The following is a 19298-nucleotide window of genomic DNA, read 5'->3' as shown; positions in this document are numbered from 1 at the left end:
TATGCCTTAATTGATACTTCTAGGGAAATGGAAATGCCTACACATACTAGAAGAAGCCAAAATAAATAGCTAGGCACTTATATTCCTCTGCAGACCTTGAATTCTTCCATCACTTTTTATTATACTGGAAACACTTTAAGGACTAAACTGATTATTCAAAGCAGTGGATTTTTCCACAGAGACTGATATGTTAGACACAGTAGGTACACTTACTTTTGTGAAAACGTTTGTACAGAGCAGGGGCGGGTGAGTGAAGAATTTGGATATTTTTTTAAGACTCCTCAATCTTATCAAAGAATGGTACACTTCTTTAATCTGCCCATTTCAGATCCATTAGTAGCAGAAGCACTACAAGACAACCTGACAGTGATGGAGAATAGGCTGGATTCTCTAATGGTGCCAAATGCAGAAGAGTCTATTCCTTTAAAAGTTAGGGTTAAAATATAACATGATATTTGCGATTTAACTGTATGTATGACCTGCCTTACGCAGGACTTATTTACAGGGATTTTGCTCAATAACCTTCCTGCCTGCAATGTCAAGCATAATTCTCACTTAAGCTCTCGGCTTCACAGGAGTGTTTGAACGTTCCAGGTATAGACCACAGTTAATACCTGCATATCTAACTGTAAAACAAAAGGGATTGACTAATACGTTGAAATAGGAAGAATAGGAAATTTAAGCAAGAAAGAAGAGCCCATTCCAGCAGCCCTAACAGGTATAATCCTGCTCAAGTTGCACAAGTAACTCATGTGAGACAGCATCACAGAACCAAACCCTTCGATTATCAAAAAAACAAAAAGGAAAAAAAAAGAAAAAGAGACTAAACATGGACTGAAAAAATAGCATGTTTTAAATCATCAAGAACCAATAAGTCTTTAGTATCAGGAGCCACATAAATGAAGGATGTTATATAAACAAATGAAACTATTAGCCCTGGCACTTATTGCCTGATATAGCACAAGCGGCAGTAACCTTCCCATTTGAAACCAGTTGCAGTGCAAAGTACAGTGAAAGCACCAAAAGAAGAGCAGCCAGATTCCTAAAGCTCCATCAAACGTAAAAGAGGCCTCATGAAGCAGTTAAAAGCCCTGTCCACAGGCTTTGTTATTTTAGGCTCTGATTCAGAAAAGTACTTAAGGATATTCTTAATAGGGATTCTTATATCCTTAAATTAAGAAACTTGCATGAATACTCTGCTGAACTGAGGTGTTAAAATAGTTTAAAAAACCTATCCTGCATACACATCTCTCAAAAACAAAAGAGAGAAATGGCTTTTAGCGTTTTTTGCATTTCTTGCAAGATACAGATAGGGCAGAGAAAGCAAAGTAGCCAAAGGTTTAAAGCATGTGTGAGCAACTAGAGCGTGCCTCACTGCCCACCCTGTAATTATCACTCTTTATATAAGCCCACACACAGGCACACACAGTTATTATTTTTTCCACTAACATGCACTCAGAAACATTAAAACCTTTATGCCACATCTTTGCAGAGAGATGGCTTTACTTGGAGAACACAGGAAGGCACTTGCTTTAGCCGCTGGAGGTTATTGCTCCCCACGGAAAGCTGTGAGCCTTTCAATTCAAAATAATCCTCACGCAAGGGAAATGGAAATTGCAGAGACCGAAGCCTTGATCCCAAGGCTACCTTCACTCACGTTCCCCGCTGAAGGACCATCTGTGCGCGTGTATAATAAAGCATGCGTTTAACCACTTGCCAAAAGCGAATTACGCACAAAGTCTCGGCAATCTCAGACACGCTCAGTTTATAACAGATTTAGGATCTCTTCTTAGGTCAGTGCTATCCAGATGTCCCTCCCTGATCAGATGCCTACAGGCCACGCGCTGGGCGACGCAGCGGCCAGCCCGACGCGGCGCGGCGTGGCATCGCCTTTTCCTGGGGCTGCTCGTACACACCAAAACCTTTGGGTACATGAGGATTTTCTCCGACTTATCCCCCCCCACCTTAAAAAACAAACAAACAAACAAAACCCCCAAACAAACAAAAAAAACAGCCAAACAAAAAACTAACTACAACAGCATACACTGCTGTGTTTCAAATGACAGTAAATTGCTAGAAACCACAATCCCTTTAGCCAAAGCTACCAGAAATCTTAAACTAGGCCTGGCAGTCTGCTGAGACAAAAAGGGGCTGAGCTAGCCTATTTTTCTGCAATAAACTTATAATTATCTTTCTTCTAAATACTTTCCAGGCTTTTTTCCACTATCTGCTAGGCTTTCCAGACCACTTGCATGGGTGGGTTTACGACCACTAATTAAAACTCTCTCTCCAGAGACAGAAAACAGAACAGAAATCAGAGATAACAAAATACCACTATTTAGTGAAACAAACACCTTCCAATGCAACATATTAGAAGTTGTTTTAGGAACATAACCAGAAAATTATCTGCATTTGAATGTGAATTGTGACATTTTTTACATCAATAATCAACAGGATCAGTACAAGAACCCAAGTAACTGAGGGTCCAGCCAACTTTCTAATGCATACTTCAGGTGGGATTTTGTTTGATTATTTTCTAAGGGACAGGACAGGTGGAAAGCAACGTTTAAAACACATCATTAATTTTCACAGCATCAAGGAGCAGGAATCAAATCAAACGTTATGGGACAAAGACCACATCCACCAGCACCGGACACACACTTTTCTTTCCCGTGATTTCTCATTCGTGTTTGACTTCAATCCATTTACGCCAAAAAAAGAGGCTCTTTATTAAAGAAAGCAAGAGAATCCACTCATCCAGCAGGGCATTTAATAGATTTCAGTTACTGCCACTCACCTTCACCAAAATCTACTTTTAAGAGGCATTTCTTGCTTTTGCAAATGTCCAACAGGCTCCAGTTGTGCCATTAAATGAAATTCAGGAAGCTATCAAACCCAGCAATTTAACAGTTGAAACTTAAAAGAAGTCAGGAAAACTTCCTTTGATGTTTCATGAAACAAACAGTCAACTCCACATTGTGCTCTAATAGGTACACGTGTAGTCAGACTCCAAAGCAGATATTACAGCACTGTAAACCTCCCTGGAGCCATGTGCTGCCTGGATGTCAAAGCAGTAGAGAGATCCTAGCAACACACTGGGTGTAGCTCTCCTTTCGCCCCACAAAACAGCCACTTCTATCACTACCAGATGGCGCAGCTCTCACTCTGTAAACACTGGAAGGAAAATCCAACAAAGGCAATTCTAAAAATGGGAGGAAGAGACTTGGAGCTTCTCAGATCCTTATCTTGGAGCCAGAACAAAACAAAGGAAGTTTTCTTCCACGTCCCTGCCAGTCTCTCTAGTGAGACTTGATACCACTGCGCCGCTTAGCAGCAGCATGAACCACCAGAATTCTGGCCCACGGCTTAAACTATACGTGGCTGTAAAACGGCCAACGCCGGCAGACTGCTGCCTAGGGCACTACCAACCTGCAAGAAAATTAAAACTAGTTATCTGAGGGGGAGGACTGGAATAGACAACAACCTAAATGCAGAAAAGCACTGACCTATGTTTATATCTCTCTCTCATGTTCATTTAAGCAAAGGCTTATGGTCAAGCGCTTTGTCAAAACGAAGGCCCCCTGCCTCCCCCTAGATTTAGGCTGGATCTTTCTTTAGCTCAGTCTCATGGATTCCATCTGGGTTTTCTGGAATAGGTATCTATACAATAAAGAAAGTCCAGCAGGTTTACATGAAAACGCTACAAACACACGCTTGAACAGCTTCCACTGCTAAACAGTACAGGCAGCCAGCTGCTGTCTTAGCAAAGGGAGCCACCAGCAAAATTAATTACTGCGCCTGGAAGGCTCCTTCAAGTATCTATGTAATCAGCAAAGTCATCTCAGACATCAAGAGGATGGCAGTGCTGATTTGCAACGTTCAAACATCAAGCTGAAAAGAAACACTACAAGCATGATTGTATCATTAACAAGGTCCACCCCTAATGTTAATAGGCTGTTTTCATCTCTGAGCTGCGCTCAGCACTACTGCAGGCTGTTGAGCAAATACCAGGTTTGTGGCATGGGGGAAATAACGCCTGCTGAAAGCAGGCAAAGCAGCTTTGGGCTCCCAGCCCACCCAGGTACAGCAACGTCCCCTCGAACTGGAAGGCCCTAGCTCCCTTCCCTCCACACTGTCGAGTCCCACATGAAGCCAAAACTCTAAGAGATCTAGTGGCTTAGTCACCACTGAGCCTTCATCTGCTACTGTGGTGAACGGTGGGCTCTTCCTCTTGGAGCTGCACCACAACTCACCAAATTCAAACATGTAACTCTGTGCTAGAAAATCAGGGCTATACAAGCTCAAAAGCTTTTTACAAGTGCAGAGCTTTAAATCAGTCAGGCACGCTGCTTGTTATTTTGGGAGGGTTTGTTATTACAAGCCTCAAAACTCAGCAGAATTGGGCAATAGGTGCAAGTTTTGGTGGAAGACGCTCAAGGTGTTCAGAATAGCTGAGTTCGGCGAGTCCACAAAAAGAAATCCTGCCTGCCTGTTTAACCCATGCCAAGATGGAACAGTTCTTGGTACAAGTCAGAAAAAGATCCAGCCCTTAGTCTATTATGCAATTTGACAGCAGTAAGGCACGCATCTAGGCAGAAAGTAGCCCCAAGCACCACTATGTTAAATGCATATATTTCTGCTTCATGCCAGGTAGCTGGACTATAACACTGAGGTTAAGAAAGGAGCAGAAAGTATCACCTCAGGGTTTAGCACAAACACCTGTACATCAAGGTCAGATTAAACAATTTGCTCTTCTTCAAATTACTCCAGGTAAGTAAAAGCCCATCAATGAGCAGTCTAGATCATTTATGAATTACATCCCTATTAATTGTTGTTATTTAACAGAATAGACTGCTCAAGATTTGAGCAAACTGCATCCGATTTTAACCCGTTTTGGCTGTAAATAAGCTCAAAGGACCACGTCCAGCTTTTACATTCTTGTGGAACCTATTCTGTCTAATGCATTTTCTAATCCCCCTTCCCAGCAGGCATGCAAGTGCTCAGCGTTTCATCATTGTTACCTTTCGGACAGCTGTCGAATCTGAGGAATCCCCATGTATTTGTTGAAGTGCTCTAACACATTCACGACACCTTGGAGAAGATTGGCAACTTCCCCATACTGTCTCCTCCTGGTCATAGCCCTGTAGAGGAAATTGGAGATTTACAAAGGCAGGTTCATTGAAAATACTGGGTGGTAATTACCTCATCCTTGGTGGATCATGCCAGCCCCTATTGACATTTATTTTTCTAAAATACACAACTCTTCATTAACATTCCAATGCAGCATTACAATTTCATTCAACTGATGCTAAAATAAACCAATCCAGCATATATCTAACAATGCTTCAAAAAACATAAACGTCAAAAGCAACGCTTGGCGAAGAACATGTAAACTACTGAATGCATCCGCTTCCCAGTATGGTTCCAGAGGCAGTAAACGCCGTTTCACCATAACAACCTGAGTTAAGCCATTTGTCACCACGCACAAAGTGTGAGGTAGAGCCTCACAGGGAGCAAAATCATTAAGCTGAAAACCTATTAGCCTCAACTTTTCTGTTAATAACTTTCACAGGGAACTGACAGAAAAAAAAAAAGATCAAGTTTATTTTTTCTTCATCCATTAGATCATTCCAATGGAGACAGCAGCTTAAGTAAAATTTAATTCTAAACACTTAACAACCCAGTGTTCGTGCAGAATTTGCTACAATCCAAGAACAGGCTGTGTCTGGGTCTTGCAACTTCACAGATGCAACATGTAAAAACTGGATTCCCTTAGCCAGTGTGTTCCTCAAGCATATTAAAAAACCACTAAGAACTATTAGAAACACGTAGCCTCACTTCAGACATACTAGAAGCTGCAAGGCTTCTCTGAACTCATTCCTCTCAGAGCAAGAGTAGACCTTACTGAAAAGGGATTCCGTCTTGGTTTAAAACCCAACACGGATAAGAACCTCCCACAACCCTTGAAGAGCGCATTCTTAATGAGGATACCTAACTGGACGGATGGTATTACTCTCTAATGAAACAAGACTCTCACTCCTTATCACCAATGATCAACACTGCAATTCAAGCAACTGACGCTGCAAACCTTTAGATATGACGCTACAGGTTGCAAGTCACTTTTGTTGGCAGGTCCTTTCTGCGTTACCCAAAGTCATGACTGCAATCTATAAGCAAACTTTCCTCCAGAAGAACAAGCTGCTGTTACAGACCTACTCAGAGCACTGCACTGGACTCGAGAACTCAGCAATGGTGTTAAAGCATCACTAAAAATACACATGCTTACTCCAGTGAATCCACACCCCCTGCCAGCATGTGGAGGTGATTGAGGGTGGTGATGGAGGTGGTCAGGTGACGCTTTGCATGATCTAGCTGCTTGATATCCCGTGTGATTTCTTTAACCTAATGAATGCAAAAACAAGAGTCTGGTTAAATATCAAGCCACAGCAGTAATGCTTTAAGGAGATGAGAAGGGCTCTCTTCTCCCATAGGGACTAGAACGTGCTAGCTGAACAGCCAGCTAACACAAGGACAAGGATACAGGTTGCACAAACACTACTGGATTTTTGACCCAGAACATACGTTCAATACCGATTACCAACCAGTCAGCAGTACTATAGACAAAAACGCTCTCTTTCTAACAAGAGCTAGAAGCAAAAGTCAGTGTCCCACTCCCTTTCCAAGGCTAGAAAGAAACTACTACTCACCATTTGTTCTGATTTTTCAGCCTTGTCTTTAATATCCTTAATTTTACCAAAGAGTTGTTGAATCGCTTTCTGGGCTTCTTCCAGAGCCTGGAAAAGAAACAAAGAAGAGTAGAGAGAAAATCCACATCCAGTTTTCCCCTGCTAAGAACTGTACAGTTGCTGCCTTCAGTAACCTGGGCTGGGGCAGTGGAGGGGAGCTGTTCTGCTACAAAGAAAATATGGTCAGCATATCAAAAGCCAATATATAAATATTTTTATACTGGGATTTTAATCTGAGTGGACCAACGTTTCAGTGTTAATTTTACAATAATGCTCTGACAAAATCTGATTGAGATTTTTTATGAAAGCACCTCTGCATGATATGAACTGGAACAATAATAGGTCTAAGGTTACTGCAATAAATTTCCAAGAGCGGAAAAAATGCAAACATGTACTGATCGATATGTCTTTAGAGCAGGGAAATAAAACTTCTACCTTACGATAACGCTGAAAACACTCCTCCTAACGATGATATGTTTTTGGTTTAGTCCACCCCCCCCCCCCACCTTTAGTAGCTAAATTGTATCATTGGTCCTGAGATTAGATGCATCATCTTACACGCTCTTCAGTCACTGAACTTCATCTCCAAATTTGGCACTGTAGTACCTCTAAAGTCAAACCAAGTGACCTTTGCATTACTGTGCCGAATGACCATCTCCTATTTATTTTCCTTTCTTTGAATGACTTACATATAGAACATTGGGTGCTTGCCTAAAAATCTCACTGAATTAGCAGGACATCACCCTGCTGAAAAATGTGATGCATGTTTTGTTAACTCCTTTGAAGTGGGCAATTCAGTCTTCCATCCACAGGTAAGAGGAGTGGTCCTTCCTAGGCGCAGAACAGAGTACACAGCTTAAGCTGTACCCACAAGAGAGTTGAGCACAGGAAGGGAACTTGGCCTGTATTTTTGTACCATTTTGCTGCAAGCTTCTTGGGTTAGCTGGTCTCCCTCACACAACCATGGTGTATTCTGACCTCATACAACCAGCGTGAACTACAAACAGATGCAATGAGCAAAGCTGCATGTCCAAAATCACACGTCCAAAATCTGATTTCTGAAGTAACCCAACACGTTCTGCCTTCCCAGTCTGGTAATATTTCCATCTCCAGCTCCACTGTCTTTCCCTCTGCTAAGCAAGCTTCTATTCCTCTGTTTTTATATCCAGTCTCATGACCAAGGTTACAAGGCTAGCTACAAGATCCTTCAGCAAATAAATTTAACACATCTTCATTTGGAAACATAAGAGCAAAGCGTTCGCCAGGAGGTTTTGCTGGAACATAGTAGCTGCATTATAATAAAAGTATAAAAGTTGGAAACATTTTCTAATTCATTTTCCAGAGGAGGAAAAAAAAAGTCTCTTCAAATATCTTTTGAATCATGTGAAAGTTAACACTTTATCTCTTAGCGACACACAGCTATCATATAGCATATGCAGTAAATGGACTGAAAACTCAAGTGCTACAGAGACATCTATATTAGGAATGAACACCCCCCCCTTCCCTCTAATTTGGCTTCAGCCTAGTCACCATTTAGAATAAAGTTCTCTTATATTGCCTTCAAAGGCATTTCGATTAAACACAAACCCAAGAACTAAAGAATGCTCTTTTCAACATATTTAACTATTGTCTCTGTACTGAGTCCCAGACCACGGCAGCAGCACATTACTCAAGCGGGCTATTAAGCAAACAGTAACTGCCCTGCATGCTCTGAGATTTGGATAGGTCTACAGAAGAAAAATCAGCTTGCAGCTCTTCACAGATACCAGCTATGTTTCCCTTTGCTTCAGCACTACTGTTAAACGCTAATTTCTCTGCGTTATCCCAAGGAAGGTCAATAGAGCTCCTGAATTCTCTAAAAGACAAGACAAGAACGTAGCCAGGCTACAAAAAAAAAGGAGACATTATTCAACTACCCTCCTTAATCTCCAAAGCCGAGATAATCTCACATAACTCATTCAGTCTTTGGATCATCTCAAATCAACTTTCAGGAACTGACATTTGTTCAGATCGCACGTATGTGGATGAGCTACTGGGAGATATGCTAAGGAGAATCGGCCATAAGAAGCCTGGGGAGGTCCTACAAGCCATGCGGTGCACAGACCGATGCAAAACACTTGGCAGGGTCGCTCCCAAATTTACAACATCAGCTGACCCTTCTTAAGCACATCTCTGATCCCACTCTCCTCTCCCACAAAGACCGATTTTTTTCAAATACAGGCTCAGACAGTAGTCACAGCAGCTCTTGTTTTTGACACACAATTGCTGAGCTGTACGCTGAGACCTTCAGCCATCCATCACAGTCCTTTCATTTGGCTGGTAGCATCTCTAACCTGTTCTGCAAGAAAGACAGCATGAGCTGCTACTTTAAGCATCAATATTCAGCTCAGAAGGTCACTCATTCTCGACAGCCTTCAGAGACCAAGACCCGAGTAAACAACACAGTGAGTGAGGATTTCCATCTTGGTTCTTCAGGAGGGTTTTACATTAAAATCCCTATCCAAAGCAAACTGTCTTATCCATTTCCTTCATGAGATAAAATATCCTCTGCTTGAACATGGAGGCCTTTTCCAAAGTTACTGCACCATAATTTATCCTCAGAGGTTGGTCCAAAGCAGGCCCAAAGAACCTTTCCAGCTGTCCACATAACAGCAGTTTCTCTTTTGTTCACTGTTAAGGAACCACACTCAATCTACATCTTTAACAGGTCAAGGCACTACTTAATAATATTGTGACAAAAATCAGTGGAGACTCTTTTAGAGGAAACTGATTTATACCCAAAGAGCGAGTTCCTACTGCTCACTACTCTGCACTCCAGCATGCACGGCAGCGGGCAAACGCCACTCCTAAAACCGTCACATGAACACTGACCAAATTAAAATGGGATGTTATTCTTATATACTTAAAACTGCCAGAAATAAGGTGAACCTGGTGTCTTAAGGTGAAGTGGTGACACTTCTTGCTTTACCTCCTCATAGACTCTGGAAAAACACAAATGAGACAAGTGCTCTGCCCCCATCGGATGAATTAAAGAAGTCTGGTCTCCCGCTGCTTTGAAAAACAACATGGATGTAGTCTGGGGGAGAGCAGAGGCGAGGAGAGGCAGCAACAGCAGCTGCTGTTCTGTTCAAGTTCTACATCACATCTCTTGGAGAAAGGTCTACGTTTCCAGAACTGTTCAAAAAGCCACACAGAGAACTCAACAGCAAGCTTAACAGACTTGAGTGAACTAGAATTGCTCGTAAATACTAGTTTCATTTCTTAAAACTTGCTTCCAAATATTTGCTTAGCCATTAAGACATAAATCTTCAACTAATTCAGTAGTTACTCTCCTAAAAACAAAACAAAACAAACAAACAGCTGTGTATTCCTTATTTGAACTGGAAGAAACAAATTCATTAATGTGCTATATTAACATATTTGGGGTTTTTTTTATATATATAACTTACATTTAGAGATGAAAACTTTTTTCAAACATACATATGATCTGCTGAAATTAATGCTGGATGAAAATTTATTATTCTTTTAGCCAGGAGGACACTGTCAAATAAATCTGATGGAAAACTTAGAACCGAATCAAAAGTGTTATTTGTTGGACAAAGCCTACCATTAAACGTTCTTATGGCTCTTCTAAAAAAACCAAATGAAAGTTTTGGGCTGTAACATTCCAACCGCAGCATATGAAAGTAAAGTACTGCAAGCAGAGGGAGGAAATAAATAAAACTAACCAATAATGGAAAAAAAATAAGTTCACCATGCGGGTCACTGTAAAGACAGAGTAAAGCAAAGAGAGCATGACCAATGAAACATAAGCTTTTTTTTTTTTTTTTAAACAAAAACATCTTGTATTTGATAAATGATGTTCATTATTGAGGGAAAAGAAATCAACGTCTAAAATGTGAAGATAGGCCTAATTATTCAAGGTCTAGCACAGAAGTTTATTACATTATCTAACGCTTATTCTTTCTCCTGTAAAACAGGAAACGTGAAACTGCAGACATCGAGAGACTACCCTTTATACTTGGGAAAAGGGCACTTTCTTTCCAGTAAATTTCCCCCATCTACACACAGTAACTGCTCCCTTTAAGACAGTGAATCATGAGTTTTAAAAGCACTTTCTTATTGCTTTTGCTGTAATTTTACTAATAGAGGATTTATTTTGGACAGAAATTCTAAGACCAAAATAATATCCTGAGAATCGGAATTGCTCTTAATCGGACATAACTGATTTATGTGGTTAACAACATCTACTAATCTTCTGTGGCTTGACACAGGGTTCACCTTGCATTATTAATTTACTCGTTTCCTCATCAGTGCAACTGGGAAACATGTATACGTATGGTACCCCCAAAGGGTTTACAAATGTTAGGTTATCGCATTTCCTTTCCTAAAATAGCAGGTCATTTCAGGGGCAGAGGACCTCTAATAAATAAAGAGACTGGATACATAATCTGTTGTGGTTATGTGAAACAAGGATGTTGAAATTAAGGTTGCGATGTACTGGAAAAATACCATATGACTCTAATCAACAACTGAGCCTGCAAGCTACAATTAACCCATCAGCATTATTTATTACAACTTCATACAACCTCTGCAGTCCCTGAACTCCGGGCACCAGCTGAGAAATACAGCATCGATAGGACGCTACTGCCCAAGAGAAGCAGGGCTATCCGTCGGCAATGTCTTCAGAATCCAGCCAGAGCGCTCAGTACAAGAAAGGCTTTGGCTACGTATCACCCATCTCCTCCTCTGGTTGCAGCATATTTCTGATCTTCTGTCCCGGCATGGGTTCAGGAACGTCTTTTGGCTGGGAGAGGGAAGCAGGCGACAGCAACGCGCCTTCGCGTGGCCCTACCCAGCCCCAGGGCCTGCAAGAGCAGGGCTTCGAAGCAGACTTTCTTCAGTGAGTTCTGGAGGGGAGAGGGGAATCTTCCAATTTAAGCATATGAGGGATTTTTAACTGGCCCTATTTCTCAGGCAATTTGCATTTATACAGCAGCAGCTCTGCTGCTGTTTGCAGAAGAGCAGGAATTAAATGCAGGCCATTGAGAGCTAAGGCCTGCGAGCTGGAGGACCCAACTCTGTAGCTCAGAGCTGAAGCCAAGGTAAACTGGACAGAGTTACACAGTTTTCATTAAATGCTCCAAAGCAGGGAGGGAAAAGCACAGCAGACTCATGAACTACAGCTCTTCCAACCTTCTCTGCCTTGAGATGCAACAGGAAAACAGTTCATCCAGCACTGTATTACAAAACAATTTCTTTAGGAATAGAGTTAAAATAGGAATTAAAAAAAATTGCCTAAAGAATATACTTGAAGTTATCCCAAGCAACTTCTAAGGTCAATCTACACATCATCGGTTCTGTCACCTGTTTACATGAGGTCTTCCACACAACAAAAGGCAGAAAGAAAATACCCCCAAGGGAGCGGTGGGATGAGGTCAAGTCCAGCAGAATACCAGTGCCAGGAATTTTTAATTGATTAGACTTTGAAGTGATACATCCTTTAAAAGTCCAGGTTCTAGCCACTTCCGGTAACAGACAGATTCACGTCAACAAGAACAAAACCAGTATTAGCAACAATATTCAAGACAAAGAACAATTTGGAGCACTACAGCCTGTCTCTCCAAATGCCCATAGCAAACGGGCAGACGCAGCATCCTCCTTCCCTTCCCATCTCAGGCGCAGCTCCTGCTGCCCTCCCTCTCCAGGGCTGCCTCATCCGGCCAGTCAGGCTGTGACATCCCCGTAGTGGGTGTGCTGATTTCTTAATACCTCTTTATTCACCCTTGTGCATGTAAACACACACTTAAATGTTAAGAAATACGCGAACAAAGAAACTGAGAGGCCTGTGTGATACTACAAAATGCCGTTTAATTGAGGAAAGAGCAAACTTTCGGGCGTAGCCCGCCTGCTTGGGAAACTCTGAGCTTGGGAACTACTGAATTAACATTGTTCTGTCCCCAGTAATGGTTAAAATACCTTGATGGTTTCCATATGCTTACTGGTGTGGTGCTAGAAACAAATTCTAACCAATATATATTTCTATTGGATGTTACTACCCATTTCAGAAAGCTGTCCTCTACTAAGTATTTTATAGACGCTTGACATCTGCCAAATTCACAGCATCCAAATGTATTTTTAATGTTACAAATTGGGATGTGGTCAAGATGCTGAGAATTTAGTGCTCCTGGATCTAGCCCCATACTTGGACACAGGGTGCTAATGCTCCTTTCATTTGCTGCCACACTTACAACCCAGATCAATGAAAATCTAGACCGTGCCTAAAAATAAGTTCCCATCCCCAACTCTCAAAGGAGCCTCAGCTGCACAGATTTCAAAGAGACCCTTGTACACTGCGACCAGCCTAACAATTTCTGCCACTAAAACCTCATACAAATGAGCCCCTCCAGTTTGGGAAAGGGTGGAAATATATTTTGAATTTCAATCTGATTTCATTATATAAAAAAAACACTCTAAGTTTTCACAGCTAAAGAGAAATCACTGTGGCTAAATCCAACAGAGCTCGTCTGTGAGGCTGCCTGCAGCCCTTTGCTTCACCCCCCAGGACGGCGGTGCGTCTCCTCTTGCGGTGCCTCCGCTCTGGGCACTGAGTAACTAACTGCCCTTGCCTTGCACGCACCGCCGCACACGCCACGTGCTTCCTTTGATCTGCAGCCCTACCATGACATTGGCCTAGGAAGCCTGTAAACTACCGAGGGCCGGATTCCAGTCTGTCTGTCGACAAGTTTGCATGCTGCAGGCAGCGTTTCAGTCATATTTGCAATACGGGAGCCACGTCTGAATTACCTGGGGGGTAAGTTTAGCAACAGACCAAGTTGTTGCTTCTCAGATTTTTGCAAGATGAATTCGTTTACAGGTTGAAGTCCTGGAGGCCAAGTATGGGGAGGAAAAAATGCGCAATCATATCATGAACCCTACAAATAGGGATTTATAAATGGAAATGCTGACAGTTCATCAGCCACAGGCATGGAAGTAACACAGCTGGAATAAACGTTACCACATGGGACACCAAAAAAAAAAGAGAAAGAAAGGAGGGGGGGAAAAAAGAAAGAAATCCATAGTATGACAAACTCCTGACTGTTGTCAAGATTTCTATTTTCAAGCTGGGCTTCTTGCTTTGCTGGCAACAAAACTGAACAGCACTGGCTGTGGAGCAGCCCAGTCTTACTCTGCAACTTGCAGTGCCTTTAACATCATCAAGAATAAAGCATGTCTTGCTAGCATAAAATCCAACCCATTTTCCAGCCCAAGGCTTTGGGACAGCAACATAGTGCATGTATTGCCTTTTGATATAGAAGCACAAGAGAAGGTCAAGCTCCGACTTGCTTCTGCCTCGAATCAGGCTTTGCAGCAGATGGCAAAAGTTATGCCTGACATCTTTCTATAGTTGCAGATGCCAGTTTTAACGGCCAGTAGCCAGAAGGATAATAAACAGCACTTTCTTCTTGGCATGCCATTCACCTGAAACCCTTTTTAATAAACATGTTTTAGGCTAGAAAAAGCTTCCTGTGTCTCTCAGATAGGAAGGACATCATCCAACTGTCATAATTCACTAGGGAAACTACTCTAAATGAATCTCACTTTTGATTTATTTTGGCAGCTCAACTTCTGTTTATTATTCATTGGCTACAAAAGCTTAAGAATATTATGGGACTCCAGTCACTGGACTGAAATCTTATAGAACCTGGGACACAGCTTTTTTTTTTTTTTTTTAAATACAATTGCAAAGTTGAAGACACAGTATTTAGCCCCCACCCCCTCTCCACCTCAAAACACAAAGTAAAAACTAACATTTGTCTGTTCATACTTCAGAATAATGATCTGTTCATCAGAAAAGAGGAGATAAAGTTTAGCCACATAGGAGAGCACATCATTAAGAGACAGTGCCTGCAACATCAGGGATTGTGGCACAGAAAAGATCCCAAATACTTTTCAGACCTTAGGCTTCAGTAGTTATTAAGAGAGCAAATCTTACTGCAATTCTCCTTGTCAGCTCTTACAGCCCTACTGCCCACACAAACGTAGTCGATGCTTCCTCAGCAGCAGAGCCGAGGCCCCAGCGTCCGAGGCGCTGTGCACGCTCCCCCACGCCAACCGCACGTGCCTAACTCGCGCGCTGCAGCCAAGGAAGCAGTGTGCAATTTGACATCTGGAAGAGAGCACTTATTTAAATAAATGGGAAAATAAAATCAGGTACCTACAGTAGGTGATCTTAACGAATGGCTGCCTTAGTTTAACTTGAAACATAACCTGTAGTCAAAAGAGCTGTCTCCACACAAACAGGTGGGGGTAGGAGAAGAGGCTGAAGCAACAGTGCTGCTTTTTAAGCATGTTTATGCAAACAGCGCACAAAACCAACTCTCTGCAGGCCAGGCTGAGGCTGCCTGTAACCCGGCGCTTGCGGAGAGGACGAGCCGCTGGCTCCAGTGACGCTACCCGCCAGCTGTAACGTTTGACGAGGCTGCGAGGAGGGAGGGCAGAGCAAGGCTCTGCGCTGCAGCTACGGACACTGCTAGCTAAGAGGGGCACTCAGGCAGCGGGGCCAACGCTGCCCGCAGGGGAGTACCACGCTCCCCGCCGCGGGCAGCGCCTGCGGCGCTCGCTTCCTCTGCTCACCGTCCATCTTCCTCTCTCTCTTCCTCCCTGTTATTGATTCTGCAAAGCGTTTCCTGATCGCTATTAAAAGCGAGCAAGAAAAAAAAGCCGAGAGAATGTATTTCACATATTTCCATCTATGACCTTGTCAAACCCAATAACCGGTGGGCATTTTTCTATGCCAGACGCATCCTCCTCCTTCCACAGGCTTAAACGCTGCCAGACACCGCAGCGCACACGCAGGGCAGGGAACGCCGCCTGAGCCTCACCACAGCTGCGGAGCTGAGATGTGTTTATTTGTACATGCAATGAGAAAGGACAGCAATGGTTACCAAAGTACAGGACGGCTAATTAAGCTCTCTACTGCTGCGCTGGGTTCAGGCTGGGCAGCAAGAATATATTTGTATTCTTTAACCACAGCAGCTGCCACCTCTTTTCATGCACTCCTCTAGTTAAGAAAAAATACATTACTGTTCTCATGGAGCAAAGCAAAGCGGGGGCCAATCAAAGCAAACTAAATTATCAAACTAGTGTCTTCAGCCATGAGACACGCGTGAGGCTTTCCCAGTCCAGAACACATCCATTTCCTCTTTTATAGTTAACGTTTATTTTGTTCTAGCACCAAGTGAGCCAGGACCCTAACATACTAGGAGATACTAAATGATAAACCAAGTTGCAGAGATACAGTCAAAGGGTTAAAATAGTCTGAAAATACAGAGGCTACTTTATTACAAAGACATTTGGCTTGATAGCTGAAGAAACTTCAGCCAAGCAAACAGCAAAAGCATGTCAGCAACTGTCAAAAAAATTATAGCCAGCCCATGTAGAAGGTTTGGCAATAAAGAGAACTAAAGAGCGACAAATAAAAAAGCACGGAGTGCATTAAACGCTTGGTGGAAAAAAATCTATGGGAACTCTTTATACTACACCCTAGGGCAGAGAGGAAAGTATGCCACAACTGGACTACAGCTCACAGCAAGGTCAGTCCAGACTCCAGTTCAGCAACACATCTGAGAAAAACCTTACGAAGGAAAAATCGTATAGCACTGGCTCCCCAAAAAACACAGGCACAGTCTGAGCCACATATTCTCACAACTGAACCACAGCAGCTTCTGCATTCCCAGCCTCTCCCAAGGCAGCAGAAATAGCCCAAGTCTGGGACTCCCAAGAAAAGTTTTGTTACACCCTGCAGTGGAATGTTCCACCCCCGACTGTTGCTTCCTCCCAGAAAAGGATCACTAATGAGATAATTTCTGAAGTTCACAGTATTGTCTACAGACTTTACAGAAATATTGCACCAGGAAGGGGAAGCCAAATAAGCCAGACTATTTTAAGGCTTTTGCATGTGGAGGAAATTCTAGGGCAAAATTTCAAGAAGGCAGATGCTTTGAACTGAGAAATGTTACGCTCTGTGGAGAAGAGCGCGTTCCAATCTTCAGAGCTGTTTAAAAATAAAGTCAATCAAATAAATATGGCCCCAGAAGAGTTATTTAGATTTAGAATCTGCTTTTTCAGTCACTAAATACTATTTCGTATGTACACGTGTATGTGATCAAGACTATTTGGGAAACTGCCTAAAAGTTAGACAGACTACAAAAAGCTACTCTTGCAACCCTCTCATACGTACAGTTCACCCAGAAGACTCGCTCAGTCTTCCTGACACCCACATGCACCACAGAAGCGTTATCTTCAACATTACAACTGCGAACACTACCAGCCAGCCTGCACAGGAGACTGGACCGCAGGGAGTACTACTGCAATTAGGACTTTGAACTTGCTAACCCCTGGGTCTCCTTTTCCATAAAGGGCACATCTCCATAGCTATAAAATACAATTCACCACAGGGTCTGACTGGGATCTAGGTTGCTCTGACTGGAAGAATAACGTGAGGAACTAGAGAGACATCTCTCCTCTGGCAGCACTCCCTTACCATCAATTAACAGCAAAAGAGGATGTTATCCTGGTCCCAAAACCAAGGCTGGGCTCCCCTCTCCTGGCCAGCCGTGGGAGGTGCAGCTCTCAAGAAGGCCGCCTGAAGCACTGCTCCTCAGCGTGAGGGGGGACCCGCTTTGCTGGGCTCCGCTGTTAAATATCCCCTTCCTCAGGGGCAAAGAAAACTGTTAAAGGTCAAATAGCCTCAGTCGGTCTTCCAGAAACCTGCCGAGCATCATCGTTTCCAAATACACTGTCATAAAAGGATTAGTTGATGATAACTCCCAGGCCTCAGCACTCCGGGTAGCACTTGAATCAACAGCCTGCATCAGATCCCAACTCTCCTGTTCAGGCAATTAAAGCTGAGAGGAGATGGAAAAGCCAAGGCCAAGGTTCCCAGATCAGCTTCTCCCCCCGCAGTGCACCTTACTGTCTCACGCACAAGGACAGAAGAGACAGCAACCGCTCGCATCCACAACCCTACCTCTACCCAACGTACCCAACGGAGGCACGGGGTACAAGTGAAAACCGGGCGCAGCAGGGACCCTCGCCTGGCTTGCTTTGGCTTAAACAGATTATTATTATTATTTTTAATTTACCACTGTATCTGAGGTTTATGTTTCTTTAGGAGGGAAGTCAAAGGCTGAAAGGATGTTTATAAAAACTATTATTTATTCTCTAGACAAGAATGGTTCCCTTAGCTCTAATATCATACAGCCAGGCAATTCCAGCAAAAGCTGATTCCAGTTTGTATCGTATGTTGCTGGGAACGGGTGCGACTGAAGAAAAAGTCTTTTGGAAAACTCCTTCTAGGTCCAATCTTACAACATTTACACAGCATCCTGAGCTCCCACTGAAATTCAAGCAGCTGCAACAGAGCAGGGCAGACTTGCATAGTTGTTCTTGGGTCTGTGTGCGTCAGGATGAAAATATGTTACAAGACAGGAATGGCTCCTTCAAAAGCCAGTCTGTTGTGAGTATTGCATACTACAGGTTAGAGAGCTCAGATGGTAAGAAATCATTATATGGGGAAAGGTTTCTAGAGTTTAAACTTTTTGCTGCGGCTGCTTTAAGCTTTGTTTCAAACCTATCGCAAGAGCTGTTTGCCAACTGTTTCTTTATTAATCAGCTGTGGTTTACCATAATAAAATACAATCTTCAGTGTGGGCTTCCTAAGGGTGAGGTTCACAGGACCACACTGTCTATCATGCGTGTGCTTCACTCAAATTTCCACAGGGAAGTATGGGTCTTGGAGCTACTGATTTCCTACAATATTTAATGAAGATAAATAGTAGAAAAGAGAATTGTGTGCACTCCCCCCACAACAGAAAGGCCGCAGCTCCAGCTCTATCCTGAGAACACAGCAGAGCGCCATTAGAACAAGACCCTGCAGAGCAAGGAAAGCCCTGTCAGACAGGCCCAGTTCTGGACAGCCAGCAGCAGTCCAAGCTTTAAGAACAGAGAGAAAAAAACATGGAAAGCGATTAGGGAAACACACGAAAGGGACACAGCAGCTGCCCCTTCCTCAGATGGGCCGCTCGTGAGAAACAGAAGAGACAAGCCTGAAAAAGGTAACAAGGAATTAATCAGGCGTGAATTAAGTGAACACCTTCCCTGAAGTTCACTTTATTGTAGGACCATTCAAACTACAAACTATTACCAGGAAAGGTAGGGAAAGATCAGCATTGCTTTTGCTGTTTAAGTTTACTGCTGTTATACAAAATACCCTTACAACAGCATAGACTCCATTCCTAGCAGAGGATCTGCTTTTCTTAAGCGCACCTTGCTTTCACAGTTGGTTTGTAACAAATTCTTACCACGCACTGGGAAACGAAACCCTTCCTCTCCAAGTGGGAGAAGCCAGGTCTTTCGCACTATAAAAACTTAACATTTCTAAGTGTCCTTGATTCCACTGAGCATATGCTGGTAAAACAAAGGCACTCTTCAGCACAGGAACAGATGGCTGATGCGAAAGACCAAGGTTTTCACCCCCACAACAATCTG

The 19298-nt window shown here is 42.9% G+C and overlaps 1 protein-coding gene across 2 annotated transcripts in view; it reads right to left on the bottom strand.

Moving 5' to 3' along the window:
* VPS53 (VPS53 subunit of GARP complex) overlaps positions 1-19298 on the bottom strand; it is a 70423-nt gene that overhangs the window by 42889 nt on the left and 8236 nt on the right. For both annotated transcript variants that reach the window (XM_068909412.1, XM_068909413.1), the window contains exons 5-7: positions 6708-6794; positions 6287-6402; positions 5022-5141 (exon numbers count right to left, since the gene is read on the bottom strand). In XM_068909412.1, coding sequence (XP_068765513.1) covers positions 5022-5141; positions 6287-6402; positions 6708-6794 — 323 coding nt within the window. The remainder of the gene's footprint in view (positions 1-5021; positions 5142-6286; positions 6403-6707; positions 6795-19298) is intronic.

Source organism: Struthio camelus, chromosome 16, assembly GCF_040807025.1.
Source record: "Struthio camelus isolate bStrCam1 chromosome 16, bStrCam1.hap1, whole genome shotgun sequence".
Taxonomy (NCBI): domain Eukaryota; kingdom Metazoa; phylum Chordata; class Aves; order Struthioniformes; family Struthionidae; genus Struthio; species Struthio camelus.
The sequence above is the reverse complement of the archived record's forward strand: the minus strand, read 5'-3'. Positions and strand labels throughout refer to the sequence as shown.